The 18,150-nt window shown below is 39.3% G+C and overlaps 1 protein-coding gene across 1 annotated transcript in view; it reads right to left on the reverse strand.

The window, feature by feature from the left end:
- Positions 1 to 18,150, reverse strand: part of ATP6V1H (ATPase H+ transporting V1 subunit H) — a 49,256-nt gene that overhangs the window by 17,485 nt on the left and 13,621 nt on the right. The window contains exons 4-10 of the mRNA XM_010171622.2: positions 17,724 to 17,837; positions 14,496 to 14,600; positions 13,365 to 13,418; positions 7,795 to 7,892; positions 5,618 to 5,810; positions 1,900 to 2,078; positions 953 to 1,078 (exon numbers count right to left, since the gene is read on the reverse strand). Coding sequence (XP_010169924.1) covers positions 953 to 1,078; positions 1,900 to 2,078; positions 5,618 to 5,810; positions 7,795 to 7,892; positions 13,365 to 13,418; positions 14,496 to 14,600; positions 17,724 to 17,837 — 869 coding nt within the window. The remainder of the gene's footprint in view (positions 1 to 952; positions 1,079 to 1,899; positions 2,079 to 5,617; positions 5,811 to 7,794; positions 7,893 to 13,364; positions 13,419 to 14,495; positions 14,601 to 17,723; positions 17,838 to 18,150) is intronic.

The following is an 18,150-nucleotide window of genomic DNA, read 5'->3' on the forward strand; positions in this document are numbered from 1 at the left end:
AGGGTAGATGAATACAGCAAAACATTGCAATTGCTACAGGAAATACTAAGCTTCAGTATCAACTTCATGTTGCAGTCGGCAGCATCTAAAATTTTTAAGTCTATAATCCTACCTATTTAGCAATATGACCTCAAGGAGGAACTTATCATACTTGATAAACTGGTGACATTTCAGGGAAGACTGAAACACACATACAGCTCAGGATCAGCTTGCTCTTGCCATGCCTTCTAATATCTCATGTACTCCACTTGACCTCCTGATTTCTGTCAGGTCTGTCACTTACTGGCAAATATTGAACAGTGGGAACACCACATATTATCACTTAATGACAATGCAGTTAAAAAGTTAACAGCTACTACAAGCTATTTAAGACCTACACATCTTTTGAGTACATACTATCAAAAGCCAGTAAATAAATCCTTGAATCCAAAAGGGAAAATGAGCTTCAGTTTCACTTCATCTAAGAATCTACGTACACCAGACACAGTCCACAGTCTCAAGACAATGCAGACAGATTTTTTTTCCATGGAGCAATATTACAACTTTCAACCTTCAAGTTTTCAAGAAAAGTGTTCATTACTCAGATCGATGACAACATAGAACTAAGACTAAAGTATGGTAAAAACATTTTTTATTATATCAATTAGTACAGCTGTTCTTCAAACAAAAGCATTGAAAGAGTCAGCAGCACAAACCTGCATGCAACTTAGGCTAGAGATATTCCCTCTATCATCATCAATACATTTTGACCAGTAAAAGCAAATAAACAACTCTGCTTTTGAACAAAACAAACAACACATCAGCAAGGGCCTCATCCTAAAAATAGCAAGATGTTCTGACTTGCTTTCATTCTAGACGTTACTTTGTGTTGAAGTGTAAAGCTTGTATTAGATATAGGTTCAGTTAAACACAGGAAATACTAAATTATATGATTCAAGACTTGAAAACTTACTTGAGTAGCTCATAATTCTTCTCATTTAGCCTTACAGCATTCTCCCGCCAAAACTTCTCAGATTTGTGTACAGGACTCCACTCCAGTCTTCCTGACTTGAGCTCAGAACTGTACTCATCGAAGGAGCTGCAACACAAAACACCTAAGTGAAATATTGGCTAAACTTCTATGACCAGAGTTTGAACCTCATGCCCAAGCCTGTCCCTAGCAAGACAAAGCTGGAGCACAACTTACTATGACACATTTGGAAGTCAGCTCTCTGCAGAGCATGAGAACTGCTCCCTGTCTCAGAGTTCAACACTCAAAGTAAGGAAAGGCATTAAAAGCAAGACTAAAAATTTATTTCAAACATACCCCTCCACCCACCCCAAAATATAATTCCTGAAAGAAAAAAAAAAAAAAAAAAAAAAAAAAAAAAAGAAAAAAAAAGAAAACTTAAAGGTCCCAAGACACACAACCACAGCATTTTGGAATTCAGTTGGCTGTTTTGCCCATTTTCTAGGTTTTAACTTCCCCAACCAAGGATCCCAGTCCCTCCCTTTCATCCAGTTAAACCTCTCACATGAACTACAATAATGCAGTTCAATTTATGCCCAAGAGCAAGAACTAGATAAATACTAGCAAAAACTTGAGTTAATTTGGACAGCAAAATATATTCTAGTCAGGTAGTCTTCAGCCTATAATGCAACTCCTATAAGATCCCTCTCAAGTCCTTTAACAATTTATCAGTTCTGAAGATCACATATCCAAAAGTGAAGATCTATTTTCTCTTCAGCCTGTAAATACTCCCTTAGAACAGGAAACTTTTATATATAACCAGCATCTCTACCTTATCAACTAGCATTTATGTATCATAATTCTGTATCTTATTTAGCCTTAAAACAGAAAAAAGGTTTACCAATGTTCCTGTAACTGCATGTTTTTCAAGTTCACACTGGAAAGCATACCTAAGGTCTTGCACGCTCTCACCAAGCTTGTCCAGTAGAAATTTAATATCTTCACTTATGTCTTCATCATCATATTTCTGCTGATCCAAATTCTCTAGCTGCTTTAAAACTTTACACTGAATCATAGCAAGAGCGTATTCTTGGCGAGTTTCTCTCTCGGTAGATTTCTCTAACAAATTCTAGGGAGGTAAAAATTTATTTGTTTGTTTTAAGAACAGACTATTTTGAAACAAAGTGGTATTCTTAAGAAATTCTCACTGGCACTAGAAGCATTCATATCTGTCACTGCAGCAGATGAAGAGGAACGTAAAAAAAAAATAAAAATAAACCAACCCAAACCACAACTCTGTTTTGCAAGGTAGAAGTAATGCAACTGTATGTACAGAAAAGCACAGCCACCACTGCATTCAAGTTTAGGTCACTTAGACCTTTTTCCTCCTAAATGGTGTGCTACTTTCAATACTAGAAAGTATTAATTCACCTGCTTTGATAATTTTCCACATGAAATCAGGCTGACTATAAAGACTATTCAAAGGAAAAGGCCAAGCTTATATCCCAAATCTCAGAGTTTCTGGCATAAGTAACTACTTTGATCTGGGATTATCATTTTAGCTTTCTGTGCAACAATAGCATAAAGCAAGAAAGCCTAAAAAAAAAAAATATTTTAAAACCCCCCCCTGAAGTCATCTTCCCAACTCAAGAGTTCCCATCTGGATTAGATCAGCTTCTTTTGAATTTGGGAGTATTCCAACTAGAAATTTTTATTCAAACAGAAGCTTGTTGGTAAGACTGGCATTACAAGCACAGAATGTAATAGTCAAGTTCCAATGACATTTATTCATTCCATTTCTATTTAATTTAATCAGCTTCAAATTATGTTGTTCAATCAGAGGTAGCCACCTGTACTTTTTGATAAAGCTGAAAACTTGAATTACATATAAAAGACAAAATACTTAACAAACAGAACATGTGTTCATATAAATAAGCTTAAACATCTACCAGAAATAATAAATTAAACCATACAGAAGGAATTTCACTGCATCACTCATTCATGGCAAAGAACCGTTACACTTAAGGTTTCTAAGATATCAGACATCACACTAGTTAGTAAGGCAGAACACTACAAATGAATGTTAAAACTTGCATATTGAAAGTAAGTCATATTACTGCTTTTAATGGCCACCTACAATTAGCTTTAATGTGCAAAAAAACCCCATGTTTCTATTTAAATAACTGAGAAGTAAAAGGTAATTTACAGAAAGTAATGCTAAATTACTTAAAAGTGCTAATGAGAGCAAGAGAACAAATAATGTAACTTAAAAGACAAAATTCAACAAGTTCAAGAAGCAGGTAAAAGTTTCCAAAGAACTCCTAGTTAAGAGAATTATAGGCAGATGTGGAAGCTACTCCAAATATTACTACTTATTTCATACCATTGTGAGATATTAAACCTTTTTATGGTGAAATTAAAAGGTAATGTTAGGAAAGTACAAACAGGAACACATGACTCATGACTAAATCAAATAGATCAGTAAACTACTTAGAGATAAAAAAAAAAAAAACTTAAAGGTACAAAATTATTTACAGGTAGGAAATAGACATAAGAGACAATTTAAGCATGAAAAATTAGGTAAAAAGCATTTTAATAGGTAAAGAAAGTAATTGATTCAAAGCAGACAGAATTACCCAATAGCTATTGATTTATAGAAAAATATTACATTGTAATGATATACTTCATGCAATTAACTTGCCAGAGAGGTGGAACAGGTCAAATTAGGAGAAATAGGGTAGTAGAGAAGACATATGCAAGTCAAGACTCATGGCATAACTTCAGCAACCCACAGGCAGTAGGCATGATTTAGGGAATCAGTCTATTCCTTTTTACAATTCACCTATTATTTTTTTTTTCCATAAAGTGGTACTGTGGCTTCTCAAACAGGAAAAGGACCATTTAGCCTCTGCCACCTATTTTAATTTTACTTCAGAACTCACAGCTTTGATGTTTAATTTCTAATCTATTATTTCCTGGCTGCCACTTTATAACCTCATTTTCATGCCAACACTAGTCTTTAATGTTGGACAAAGAAAACAGCTAAGTTAATTTCCCCAAAACCTGTAACAGAACCATCTTAGTCTTTCTTCGCCTTTATTCATTAAAAGAATTTAGCTTCATATTTGTCTCCTCTTGCAAAACACACTAAATCTAAGAACTATCAACTATTTCTCCTACTTTTTATGACCTCAGAATTGGAAGAAGTTGAATATAATCTGCTGAGCCCCTCAACTTTTCTTTTTTTTCAAGCTGCCTTGCTGTATATCCCTGCTTAATCCTAACATTAAGGTCCTAAAGAACACTAGAACACCTACAGAGGTCTACATAGTAAGAACAGATCCTACCTCACACCACTGACTTCCTTCAACTGGATAAATAGCATATTCTTATGATCTATCCAGAAATTTTTCAAATTAGTAGATGTTTTTGTATAGGGAGACCATTTAAATCACAGAGCAAGCATCTTCACACAGCTTGTTATTGTTGATCAGCAAGTCACTAAGTAAAAATTCCCCTTTTTCCATCCTAATTTACTTACAACATTTACTACTGGAACACAGTCAGTAACCAGGAAAAGATATAGTTTACAAGATCTACATCTCCTACTCAGGACACAAGTCCTGTTTTGAAACAGGATTATAAATTGTTACAGTATTCCTGCATTACATACAAGACACTTGACAAGCATGCACGTGAAACAATGTGCACATGCACAATTAGCACCTGTGAACACAAATTGGTACTCTCACAGCAAGTCTTGGTGCTTAGTTATTCCAAATCATCCTAAACAGGTCCAGTGATTTTCAGGTAACATGGACACAGTAAGTCAACTAATAACTGTCCTGGGTTTGGGTTAAGATAGAATTAATTTTTCACAGGGAACTGGGAGGTCAGACCCCAGGCAGCTGATCCAAACAGGTAAGCAGGGTGGAGGTACTGAAGTTCGGCCGTTTGGTTCTGTGTATCACTTGTGTTGTACATTCTTTCATTAGTATTGTTGTTATTGTTTGGCGTTGTTTCCCTCTTCCCTTACCATCCTAGTAAACTGCTCTTGTTTCAACCCATGAGCCTTGTTCATTTCTATTTTCTCCTCCCCATCCCACCAGAGGGACAGGGATGGGGATGCAGGGGTGTGAGCTAGCCACCACCACAAACTCTTACACTGATATCCTCGTTCATCTTGACAGAGTCACCAATAAAAGATATTTTTTTACTAGCAAATAAAAATAATTTCCAAGTGAGACAGTTGGACAAACAGATGCATGTTTAAGAAAAGTTTTGTAAGGCAAAATTTATCAGATATTAGTAACTACAACATTTTACACTATAGAAAAAAATAGAACCAATAGAAAATAGTACCAATAGCAAAAAAAAGAATCTTGAACTAAAGAAGGGAAATCACTATTGCCCATGTTAACATAGGAGTTTTTCTGTCGACCTTATTTTAAGACAACATTGCATAGCAGACATTTACCACCTGTAATAGCATGTCTATTACCTGTAGCAAAACTCAGCTCACAAAAAAAAAAAAAAAAAAGAGGGAAAATTAAGCTTTCAATCCAGTTTACTGATATCATCTAGCAGAAAAAACTGTGCATCAGCAACACCTGAGACCTACTCATTTGAGCAAGAAGTGCAGTGCAATTCTAGTCAGCAGACACTTACCCGAAATGCTGCAAGGATGATTCTAGTTACTTTCTCTTTCACAGATTCCTGAAGAATATCTGACAGCACTGGAACAATATTATACCGACGGAGATATTCACACATTTGAGGGCTAAATGCCAGTAGCCACACACAGAAAATCATCTGATACTGGAGCTGGAAGCCACATTTGTTGCTCAAGACTCCCATGATACTAAAAAATTAACATAGTACACATTTGATTTTTAAATAACAATTGCACAGATTGCATTGCTCCACTCTGAAACATTTGAGGAAGTGGTTAACAAGAACTTATTGGAAAGAGCTGCTGAGGATGAGTATACAACACACGCTTCACAGTATCCTGTAGCAGTATTTATCACTGTACAAGTAGCTTGTTCAAAAAGCCATCTTTTAAAGATACAGTTATTTCCTCCTTGGCCTTACAGCCATAGAGAAGCTTTTCCCATGTGAACTGATATGGTACTGTATCCATCTTCAGGTTCACCAAGACTCTTTTTTTGCTGGCATGTTTAGAGCATTATTTGTCATTTTAGAAGAAACAGAGAAACACATAGCTACTCCTTCAGAGTTAAAAAAAAGAAGGAGTAAACAGACAGAATAAAACCTACATAAATTGAATTTGTTTCCTTAATTATGTCTCTTCACAGGAGTGTCCAAAACGAGCTGAAGTAGTTCTCAGAAGACAGCCTACAGATATAACACATCACAGATACATAAAGCATCATAGAATGGTTTGGGTTGGAAGTGACCTTAAATATCATCTAGTTCCAGTCCCCCTCCCATCAGCAGGGCCACCTTCCACTAGACCAGGTTGCTCAAAGCCTCATCCAACCTGGCCTTAAACACTTCCAGGGAAGGGGCATCCACAACTTCCTTGGGCAACCTGTTCCAGTGTCTGACCACCCTCACAGTGAAGAATTTCTTCCTAATATCTAATCTAAACCTGCCCTCTTTCAGCTTAAAGCCATTTCCCCTTGTTTTGTCATTAACTGCCCTTATAAAAAGTGCCTCCCCAGCTTTCTTGTAGGCCCCTTCAGGTACTGGAAGGCCGCTATAAGATCTCCCTGGAGCCTTCTCTTTTCCAGGCTGAACAGCCCCAACTCTTTCAGCCTGTCCTCATAGGAGAGGTGCTCCAGCCCTCGGATCATCCTGGTGGCCTCCTCTGGACTCATTCTAACGGGTCCATGTCTCTCTTGTGTTGGGGGCTCCAGAACTGGACACAGTACTCCAGGTGGGGCCTTACAAGAGCTGAGTAGAGAAGAAGTAATATCACAAGAACTCAAAGAAGAAACCATGCAGAAGCTTTGTTCAGTGGAAATTTTGAAAATTTAATAAGCAATTTACAAGTCCACTCCAAAAAAAGTTAACCCAATTTAAAAAGCAAACTACTTTCAAGATCATTGCTATCAAAATCGAGACAAATTCAAACTTCGTGAAACACAGGGTTATTGTAATGCTTTAACAGTTTATTGAACAGCTTCCTTGGTGAAAAAGTTTGTTTTAATAGTGTCATCTTGACACATGTGAACATCTTTTGAACTTTCACTTCACTGGCAACTGACTGTGCTCCATTTCAGAGTACAAGGGTATTTTTTCTTCAAGTGCAAATGGTATAGCCACCATCCCCAACAGAGGCATGCACAACAGAAAAGTTATGTATAGACAGGCACTGTTTAAATAAGATGAGTGACAACAACCTAACCTCATTCAGAGCTATTTATGAAGAGAATCTGGAGAAAATTACCTACTTGAAACCATATGCGGGGGGGGGGGGGAATTAGCTTAGTTCTAGAACATGTATCTCTTTTCACTAGTATTTTCAGACTGAAAAACTCCAAACTGAAAGACAATGAAGATTAGCAGAAACTCATTTCATTAGTCCTTGTTCTATTAAATGAAAAACAGAGCATCTTCAGCTAAAGACAAAAGATGGTATTCCCCTTCAGATATTTAAGCAGTTCTTCATTAAGAGTAAAGTAGCATTAAAGCCTCAACATTGGTACCTCTATCTGCAAGTTTCACTTGTCTATTTGACTGTATTAACATTTGAAAACAAATAGGTTTTGTACTCAAACAGAGCAGCTGTCTTTTGCAAGAGAGTTCTATTCCAAAAGAGGTCACTGGGGAACATGCTATTGTAAGTGCAAATATATCCATATAAATTAAATGCTCACCAATTTACTCCATCTGCTTCTACCCACGCAAAGCGATATTCATTGACCCTGAGCATCAGCTGCAGACATCCAGCAACACACTGTACGTACTGGGAACTCTAGGTGAAAAGAAGAACACATCACTTCTTACAAGAAGAGTTAGGTAGTAAGTGCTAAAATTCAGTTTTCCAAACTAGGCTTTACTGGCACACTTCAACACACATTTCTCCAGTGGCACTTCTGAGTTAACCAGGCTCACCCTCATAATGCTTTATATCCCTCTATTTAAACAAACAAACAAAAAACCAAAACAGGTGGGAAACACATGAACAAGTGTCTTGTGTTCAAACACAAGAACAGGGGGGAAGCAAAATATAAGTAGAGGAGTTTTGAATAGGAAAGAAGCATTATGCAAGTGATACCATTCCACATTTGGGCCATTTGAATATACTTTCTTTCAGCACGTATAAATGAAGGCTGTCTTCTGTTTGATTATACTGCCAGAGCCCTTTCATCCACAGAGACAACTGTTATTCCACTGAGCAAACTTTGGGAAATAAATCAGCAAACTGGTTACTAAGCTTGAAGAAGCTCGCTAGAGGACACTGTAAAAAAAGGAATCTTGAGCTCAGGTTCTTCCCTCTCCCATTCTCCAACTCAAAACAGCAGTGATGTTATTACAATTGTATATTTTCCCATGCACGTATCACACAGTAAGCACCATGCTTATCATAATGAGATGTATATTTATACCAAAAAATACCATTAGAAAAACAAGTATACAAAAATCATCCTCAACATTTAGCTTTTCATTTTATTTTTTTCTTCTTTACATTAAAAGCTCAGCACAGTAATCTGTGCTAAGAAAAGAACAGCAAGACTAAAACTTGCAAATCAGGAAAATGCTGAGAGAGGCACCACTGAATTTTATTTTCATTCAGACTCCTATATGAACAGTTACAAAGACAGAATCATTAAATAGCTTTTAATGTCTAAAAGAATGTATTTTCTGTGCAGTTAAACACATAAGATGGGCTGCAGTTCAAAAATTAGTTTTGGTCTACACATTGTCCCTCCCATTACAGCAACAGAAAGATCCCAAGATACAACAGAAGTGGTGGGTTTTTTCTCTCTTCTTGCTCAACTTCTGGCATTATCTTCACTACTACTCAAATATGCTGCTCAGAAAACATTGGGGTTTTTTCCTACAAGGCTTTTTCTTTGCCATCTTGAAAGTCTTATGATAGATCACGTACATAATACAAGGTCAAATCTTTCAAACATTTAATGGAGTAAAGAAGTTAGACAATACGATATGAAAAGAGACAATAAACAGAATTTAAAATAAAGATTAATTCATTCTGTGTCTCTCATTAGAGATTAAGATCTTCATGTAAAAAGAGTCTGAACATACAGAACAGTCATTTCCCTGAGTAGGTATTCACCCTCACACACTGTGCAAATAAAACAGCTATAAACACACAGACAGCCCTCCCGCCCCAACTTAATTATCCCAGAACATATCTGCATATCAGTTCTGCTCTGGGATCCTTGCAGTGCTCCAGCACAGTGAATACTGATTTCTCAGCAAGTCAGAAGAGCTCACAGCTCGGTGCCAAGCGGTGTTGCACGCTGCAATGCTATTTACTCTTTTATGGCTACATATAGGACCAAGGGCTGTTAGCCTAACAAAATCGAGCAGCATGGCACACACAGCTGCACAGGGAACACTGAAATCCTTCCACTTCTATTCCCAGGCTGTAATTTCCCCCCTGTCTCTGGTATCCGTGCATTACATTCTTTCATCTTTTCTATTTTAGAATCATAGAATAGTTTGGGTTGGAAGGGACCTTTAAAGTCCATCTAGTCCAACCCCCCTGCAGTGAGCAGAGACATCTTCAACTAGATCAGGCTGCTCAGAGCCCCATCCAGCCTGACCTTATATGTTTCCAGGGATGGGGCATCTACCACCTCTCTGGGTAACCTGTGCCAGTGTTTCACCACCCTCATGGTAAAAAGTTTTTTCCTTATATCAAATTCAAATCTACCCTCTTCTAGTTTAAAACCTTGTCCTATTGCTCCCCCAGTCCCTGCCCTGTGGTCCATCCACTCAAGAGGTGCAGAAAGATAGATCACCAGAGAAGACTGAGGCAAAGTAGTCATTGCATACCTCAGCCTTCTCCTCATCTGTGGTTACCAGTTTGCCAGTCTTGCTCATCAGGTGGTGGTACACTTTCTTTGACCTTCCTTTTCTGGACAACATACCTGCAGAAGCCCTTATTGTTACTCTTTCCATCTCTTGCCAAGTTCAGCTCCATCCATACCCTGGTCTTCCTGACCCCATCCCTACACAACTGGGCAGCATCCCTATACTCTTCCCAGGATACCTGTCCCTGCTTCCACTGCTGCGTATTTCCTTTAGTTTGACCAGCAGGTCTCCAACTCAGGCATGCTGGTCTCTTGCCATTCTTGCCCGATTCTTACATGTGGGCTGCAAGAGCTCTTATGCTCTATGGAAAGTGTCCTTAAAGATCTGCCAGCTCTGTTCTGCTCCCTTGTCCCTGAGGTCAGTTCCCCAGGGGGTCCTATTAACTAATGAAGAGCTCAAAGTTTGTTTTCCTAAAATTCATGGTCCCAACATTACTCTTTGCCAGACCCACATCCCTCAGGACTGTGAACTCCACCTGTGCATGATCACTGCAGCCCAGCCTGCCTACAATCTTGACATCGCTGATCAGCTCACTTGCATTGGTGACCATCCGGTCCACTATTGCATCCCCTCTGGTAGGGCTGTTTATCACCTGGCTTAAGAAGTTATCCTCCTTGCACTCCAGGACTCTCCTGGATTGCCTACAGCTCACTGCGCTACTTTTCCAGCAGATGTCAGGGTGGTCGAAGTCCCCCAGTAGGACAAAAGCCTGTGAGCAAAATGCCTCCTGTAGCTGGAGTAAGAAGGCTTCATCAACAGGTTCACCCTGACCAGGCAGTCTGTAGTAGAAACCAACCACAAGGTTCCCCTTGTTGTCTCGGTCTCTAACTCTTACCCATAAGCTTTCAACTTGCTCATGGCTATTCTTCAGAGACAGCTCTTCACACTTTATCCATTTCTTGACTCTGTAGAGGGCAACACCTTCACCCCTCCTTCCTCACCTCTTCCTTCTGAGCAGCCTGTAGCCATTGATAGACATACTCCAGTCATGGGATTCGCTCCACCAAGTTTCAGTAATGGCAACCAGCTCATAGCTTTCTAGCAGCATGGTGGCTTCCAACTCTGCCTGTTTGTTGACCATGCTGCGAGCATCGGTGTAGAGACAGTTCAGCTGGGCTGTTGGCTGTGTCACCTTAGAGGAACATCTCTTAATTCCTTTGAGGTGTTTCACCGATGTTTCCCTTTTGACCCCGATTACCTCAGGAGCACCTGGCTCATCTCTGTAAGACTTCAACTGTGCTCTGGTGTACCCAGCGCATCTCTGAGCAACAGGCTGAGGGCCCTTGCTAGCACCCCATCCCTCTAACCTTGGCATGTCATCCCACACCTTGTCATGGGCAAGCCTGGTATTATCCCCCTCCCCCTTCAAACCTAGTTTAAAGCTCTGTCAATGAACCCCACAAGCTCCTGATCAAAGATCCTCTTCCTCCTTTGAGAAAGATGAATCTCATCTGACACCAGCAAACCTAGTGCCATGCAGGCCATCCCATTATCAAAAAACCCAAAATTCTGGTGACACCAGCGGAGCCAAGTATTAATAGACTGTGCATGTCTATTTCTTCCAATCTCACTGCCCACAACTGGAAGGGGGGGGTGGGGGGGCGGGGAGGGAAACAACCTGTGCTCCAGATTTCTTTACCAACCATCCCAAGGCCATGAAGTCTTTTTTGACTGCCTCTAGACTACACACTGCAGTTTCATCACCACCCATGTGGAAAAGTAGAAATAGTCCAAGGGCTGTACCAAACTAGGAAGCTTCCTGAAGATCTTCTTAGCCCAGGCCCCAGGGAGGGATCAGACTTCCCTAAGGGGAGGGTCTGTCCAACACATTGGACCCTCTATTCCCCTCGGAAGGGAGCTGCCTGCAACTATAATCTGCCTTTCCTTTCTCATGGAGATAGCCGTGATACAGGTACCTTCTGATCCTGGCAACAGCTCTGGTGTTGTCATCATCCATATCATCCATTGACTGGCTTTACACATCCAAAGCCTCACACCTGTTGTACAGAGGCACCTAGGAAGGAGAGGTGGGCAAGGAGGGGGTTTGTCTGCTGCCCCAAGTGTGGACTTGCCTCCATTCCTTCTCTTCCTTTAAGCTACTGCCTTCAGCCTGGTAGAGGGAGGCTACAGGGTTCTCTTGATCTTGGGTTTTTTCTGATGGCTGTTCCTGTTTCTGTCTCAAGGAGGGCAGACCATGGCTCCACCAGTCTGTCTCTCTCTTTCTCTGAGTCCCCAGTGCTCCTTAACCTTTCTACTTTCTCCCATAGCTCTGCCACCAGGCTGAGAAGATCATCTACATGGTCACACCTCTCACAGCTGTTCTCACTACTGACATCTGTTACCAGTGAAAGGTTCTGGCACTCTCTGCAGCATGAGACCTGGGTGACTGCATGTTTTTGTGGGAGCTCTGTTTGGGTTGCCACATCCATTCTGGCAAGCGCAGAGGACCGAGCTTTCTGCTCGGTAGACACCACAGCTAAGCTTCTGGGAGGGTGATGGCCACCAACTGAACTCACCTCAGTGAGTTTAAACCCCAGTCTTAAATTAAGAGGCTTTTCTCTATAGGAAGCTAACACTGTAAAGCAATTACTACATTTAGACGAAAAACAAATTCCAGGTTCGTATTTAAGTCTTCTGAAAAACTGTGAACACTTTCAGGTTGCAGAAGAAACAAAAGACCAAACTGAATTCTACTCCATATTCAAAAGCTGCAATAAACCGCCTTGTTGTGCCACAACAAAAGAGAAAATCCAGTTATGATGATCACTTGTGTTTGCTATACTGACACAGTTCATCTCCAAGCTCAACAGCCATTATAGCTACCTGAAATTTGGTATAAATAAATACTGATGTGAAAAGAACAATCTATTCTCCCCTGAATTCAAGCTATTCAAATATGAAAAGCTTACAGCTTTGAGAGTACTCTTGTAATTTCATGCTACAGAGGTTGAGGAACAATGTTATCTTTAATATCTGATGTGCCCTTTTTAAGTTCTGCATATCACAAGAGCCAAAAGCTTCTTAGTCTCAGGTTTCTCCTAAAAGTCTGACAGTACACTGCTAAACAGATAGTACTGTTCAATTATTAAATTACTTGCATGTAATTTTTCAAGTTTTAACAGAATGCTAGATACATCCTCTGTTTTAAATAATCCAAACTAACTTGTAAAATACATACTTCCACTGACAGCATTTTCCGTGAAATCAGTGTTTTAAAAATACTTTTGTTTCTTGGCGCCATCACCTGGCACTCTGTTGTCATACAGTTCTGATTCCAAGTACTTTCTATTACTGACACCAGATCAGCTCTGCACCTTAATCTGAGGAATGGGTATTACCTGCCCAAAAGAAGCTAATTGACAGATTTCAAAGAAATACTCACATCACTTGTGGAGACTGCTCCTGCTTCCACTGAACTCCCTGTACCACGTAGTTTCTAGCAAAAAACCCAAAAGATTAAAATCAGAGCACTGTCCCTCATCTTACAGAACAGTTGTTACCAATTTTCTTTCAATTGTCCCATCTCTCTAGTCATAAAAAGAAAATATTAAGAATCTATTAGATACTTTTCCTGTTCCATATATTATGATAACATATTGTATTTATTTCCCCACACACACCATCATGTCTAGAAGAATATGCTTGGAGCTGATTCTGGTATACCAAGATTTAATTATTTTTATTTATTTATTAATTCAAGTGTGGATTTTCTCAAGACTTTTATCCATCTTCATCTTAGAATTTGAAAACTGTTCTCTTGAATCTTCCTGAAGAAATTCCAACTTTAAAATTCTTTTACCAGAGAAAAAAAATAAAATTCCTTTTTAATAAACTCAGTTGGAAAACTATGAAAATATACCATTACTAAACCTATTGAATGCTTCTCTGATCTCCAGAATCCACTTCTGCTACAACACCACCTTAGAGAATGAAAAATCACTGGATTTTGATAAAGATTGAAGGGAAAATCTCCAAAAATGAATACAAAGAAGAACGATTCATCTTTGAAGGACAAGCCAGCAGTAAGCAGTTCATATTGAGCTAATACCATTAAGAAATTGTCCAAATAAGTCATGATTTATTTAGTTTCAAGAGACAGGACTAAAAATAAAAGCTTTGTACTACATCAACTGAAAAAAAGTTTTTATATTCTCTTCCTACTGCCATGTGATTTTTCTTCCCAGGAAAAAGCTCTGAGAAACAACACAGGGAGACAAAAACCCTCATCACATGTTTTCCTCAGTGTTCAGAAGAAAGTCAGTGTTAACCAACAGAAAAGGCAAAAAGCCTTATTTTTTATTTTTAATTTACATTTCAAAGACTAGTGTAGAAAATAGAAAAGTTTAAAACTATGTGTTTGAATATAGGATATTTAGCTTTAAAAATTACAAAGTAAAATTTCATTTAAAAATAAGAAAACCAGAAATATACCTTGTTTGCACATCTACATATTCATATTCTTGAAAAAAGTTCCCAAAGTAACTGTAATGTTCAAACAGAAGTAGCTTTTTACCTGTGAACTGAGCTGAGTTTTAATCCAGTTGAAATAGTAATTCAAGTCACTGCCTTCCATAAGTTCCCTCCCCCACGCAGCCAGTTTGGCAATAATTCTTGCTGCCTGAAAAAGAATGCAATAACCAGATTTTTCAAACACAGCAACTTCAGGATTCAGTGAGAAGTCCTATAAGCTCTGGAAACCACGTTTAGGTAAAAGATGACCCCCTTATGGAAATCTACCTGTTTTCTACACAGGGGACTCTTCTTGCCTAGTAATTTTATTTCTTCAGCTTTCTGCGGCTTCTACTTCCTATTACCTGGTATATTGTCACAATGTTATCAGATACCGTAGCTGATGGTTCCAATGAAGAATTCAGAAGAGGGTGGAGGGGAGCTATCAATGTGCTACTGCTGTAGGACACCATTACAGTCAGAAATTCATCAACAGTAAGACACTTAATGGCCTAACACATACATGACCAGGCCTACTTTAAGAAACTACAGCATATACCAACACAAATGATAGCAAAGTTTTCTGTACTTAAACTGAAGCAAGTCATCTTCAAGCTCCAAAGCCAGGAAAAGAAGAGCAGAAAACCAAAAGGGAAGGTAGAATTTAAGAATGAAGTTGAAGAGTAAAAGAGTACTCTGGTTAAGAATTTTCATTATGCCTATGGCACAAGAATATGCATAACAAGTGTATTTCTATGCAAGCCTTTCCAAATTACGTTTGAAGTCTACATTGCAGCCCCCAGCTTATTTGCAGAAACATTTGAGCCAGCTTATATATAAAGAGGCAGTCTAACCAAGAAACTACTGAAGCAGGGGTTCGCTGGCTTGCATACAGCTCCACGATGCAGTGAGGAGGCTATTGCAGGTACCCTTCCACTATACTGCATTCAGGTGTGCACCACCACCACTGATATCCAGAGGTTACGAGTGAGTCCGGAACAACAGCCTCTGCACTGAAATGCATCAAATCCACTTCTGAATGTAGCCAAGTAACCCTGTAAAGTCCCTTCACCTTTACAACATGACATATCAGATCTCTGGCTTACCGTGCTCCTGAGTTAAAACTGCTACCTGGCCCATGAATGAGAGATCATTCGCACCTAGCAAACTCTGAGCCTGGACACAGAGGACAAGTATTTTTATCTGTCTATGCAGATGCAACGATATGACAGAAAAAGTCTTACAGTGTGCACAGTAAAGAGAGAAGAGAAAGAAAAAAAAAAAACCACAGACACAACAACGCAAACCTAAAACTGTTTTGAAAACATTAATGTGCTTTATGCACAAGGAATGCTAAAAGGTATAGTAAGGGACCAAACTTGTTGTTTTAAAGTGGATTCACATCATGTGAAGTTCAACTTATGAAGTTACTTGTATATTTTTGCAGTACCTAAAGAAAAAAATATTTGATAACACATCTGTGAGCAGAGAAATGCTATACATAGAAATTTCTAGTTGATACATTTGAAAGCCACCATTCCAGTGAGACTAATCAGTTTGCATTGCAAGGGTCTCAAAATTACACTTTACCTGCATACCTGAGAAGTCAATGTTGTCAAAGTTTGCTCAGTCTGCAGTTTTGCAAGATAGGTGTTCGGCAACAATACCATTCACACACAAAAATCCCACCCAAAAAACCCCAACAGCCTCCTCCTTCAGCTGCACCAAGTAACTCAATTCCACAGCCATGCAGTGAATCAGATTTAAAAAAAAAAAAATAAATAAAAAAATCAAGCCTGGCACTTTTATTGAAAACAGTCCAGCTCACTGTTCAAATCACAGCACAGCCCCAAATACAGTTGCAGTGGCCACACCTAAGTGCAAGCGGGATGACTTGCCTGGAATTCCTTGCACCAGTAGTGCCACCACAGCGTAACATAGTACAGGTATCTGGTTTTGTGGTCTGAGCCACTGATTTGATTCTACTGTACCATGCCAGCAGGAACATATGCAGTGAAGAACAATCCATAGCCATGCAGTTGTCTCCCACTCCAAGTCATAATACAAGTTTTATTGGTGGAAACTATGGTTTCCATTAGAAATTTACAGTGATACAACCATATTTTCCCCCACAAGGAAAAAAAACCTTTTGAGATGAAATGGCCAGTTCTCACCACAGACGACAGAAGAATATTAAAAATTCCAGAAAAGTTACTCCACATACACCAGCTGCAGCCAGTGGCTCAAAGCACAGCAGATACAATACAACACACATGGTTGTACTAGGTTTGGTTGGGATGGACTTAATTTTCTTCATAGCAGCCCGTGAGATGCTGTGGTTTGGCCTGGTGACCAAAACAGTGGTCAAACACCTGGGGGTGAGGGGGAAGTGGGTGAATGGCTGTGTTGGCTGCTAGCCAAGAGCTAGCCCAGTGAAACTATCACAATAACACACCAATGTTTTAGCTGTTGCTGAGCAGTGCTTGAAGAACATCAAGGACTTCTCCCACTCTACACTTCCAGTGAGTATGCTGGGTTGGAGGGCCAAGAGGCTGGGAGGGGACACAGCCAGGACAGCTGGCCAAATCGATATACCACCTGGGCATCAGTCTGCTGGTGTTGTGCAATTGCTTTTGCATCACTTTTTTGTTGGATTTGTTTTGGGTTCCACTCCTCCTGCCTTTTGTCCCCTTCTCTTATTGAACTGTTTTTATCTTGACACATGGGTTTTCTCGATTCTGCCCTCCCAATACCCTCCCCAGTCCCACTGTAGGGCACTGGGCAAGCAACTGGGTGGGAGCTTTCCTGTCAGCCAAGATCAACTCACCACAACAACAGACATTATTTCTTCCCCAGTACGTTTACAAACCATTGTAAGTGGATTTCAAGCGGCATTATAGTAATTGGAGCATATGAGAGAATAAGGTTCAAAGTAAAGATATTTCCCTTTCACAGGATGAGAACTTAAATTCTAATATTTGTACAGCATGAGGAGCATTGACTGACAGTTGTGACAAATTTTTCTAGTTATGTCTTATTGTGCTTAATTAATTCTGAAATCCTAGTTTTTCTGAGCTTTTAAAACCTGCTCTAATCTCCCAGAAAAAAACATCAATAAACAATGTTACTTTTCTTTCTAAAATGTGGTCAAGTGAAGCTTGTTTTAAAATTGACTCATCTAGACTGCAAGAGGAACTTTCCAGTTTAGCTTCAAACTCCAAAAACTTGCAAAGAAAAATAAAACCAGCATTTTTCTCTACCATCTTCAGAGATAGGTTCATTTAAAACTTACCATATGCACGGTGAAAAGATCTTGTCGATTCAGCATTGGCAGAAAATAGGACCATGCAGTGTTTTTACCACGTTTTGCATAATCAAAGAAGATACAAACACGCTGATGATTTTCCTGTAAAAATCAGGAGAGGGAAAAAGATGAGAGGCTTTTAAAAGTATTGAACATAAAGCAGTTATTTGTTCCTCATTAAGTTGACACACATTATCAGAAAGTATCCTGGCTTCTAACAGCCCATGGAAATTTCAGTTTGACAGTTACTAGTGGATACAGTTCATTTCAGTTCTCCAACATTAAGGTTAGAAATTTGGGGCAGGGAGAAACAAACTTTCAGACCCTAGTTACATCTCAGTACTCCCAACAGCTGCTTGAGTAAAAATGGGTTTATCCTTTTGACTAAGCAAGCAGAATGAGAGAAATGAGAGAC

This window comes from Antrostomus carolinensis, unplaced genomic scaffold, assembly GCF_000700745.2.
Source record: "Antrostomus carolinensis isolate BGI_N321 unplaced genomic scaffold, ASM70074v2 scaffold7957, whole genome shotgun sequence".
NCBI lineage: Eukaryota > Metazoa > Chordata > Aves > Caprimulgiformes > Caprimulgidae > Antrostomus > Antrostomus carolinensis.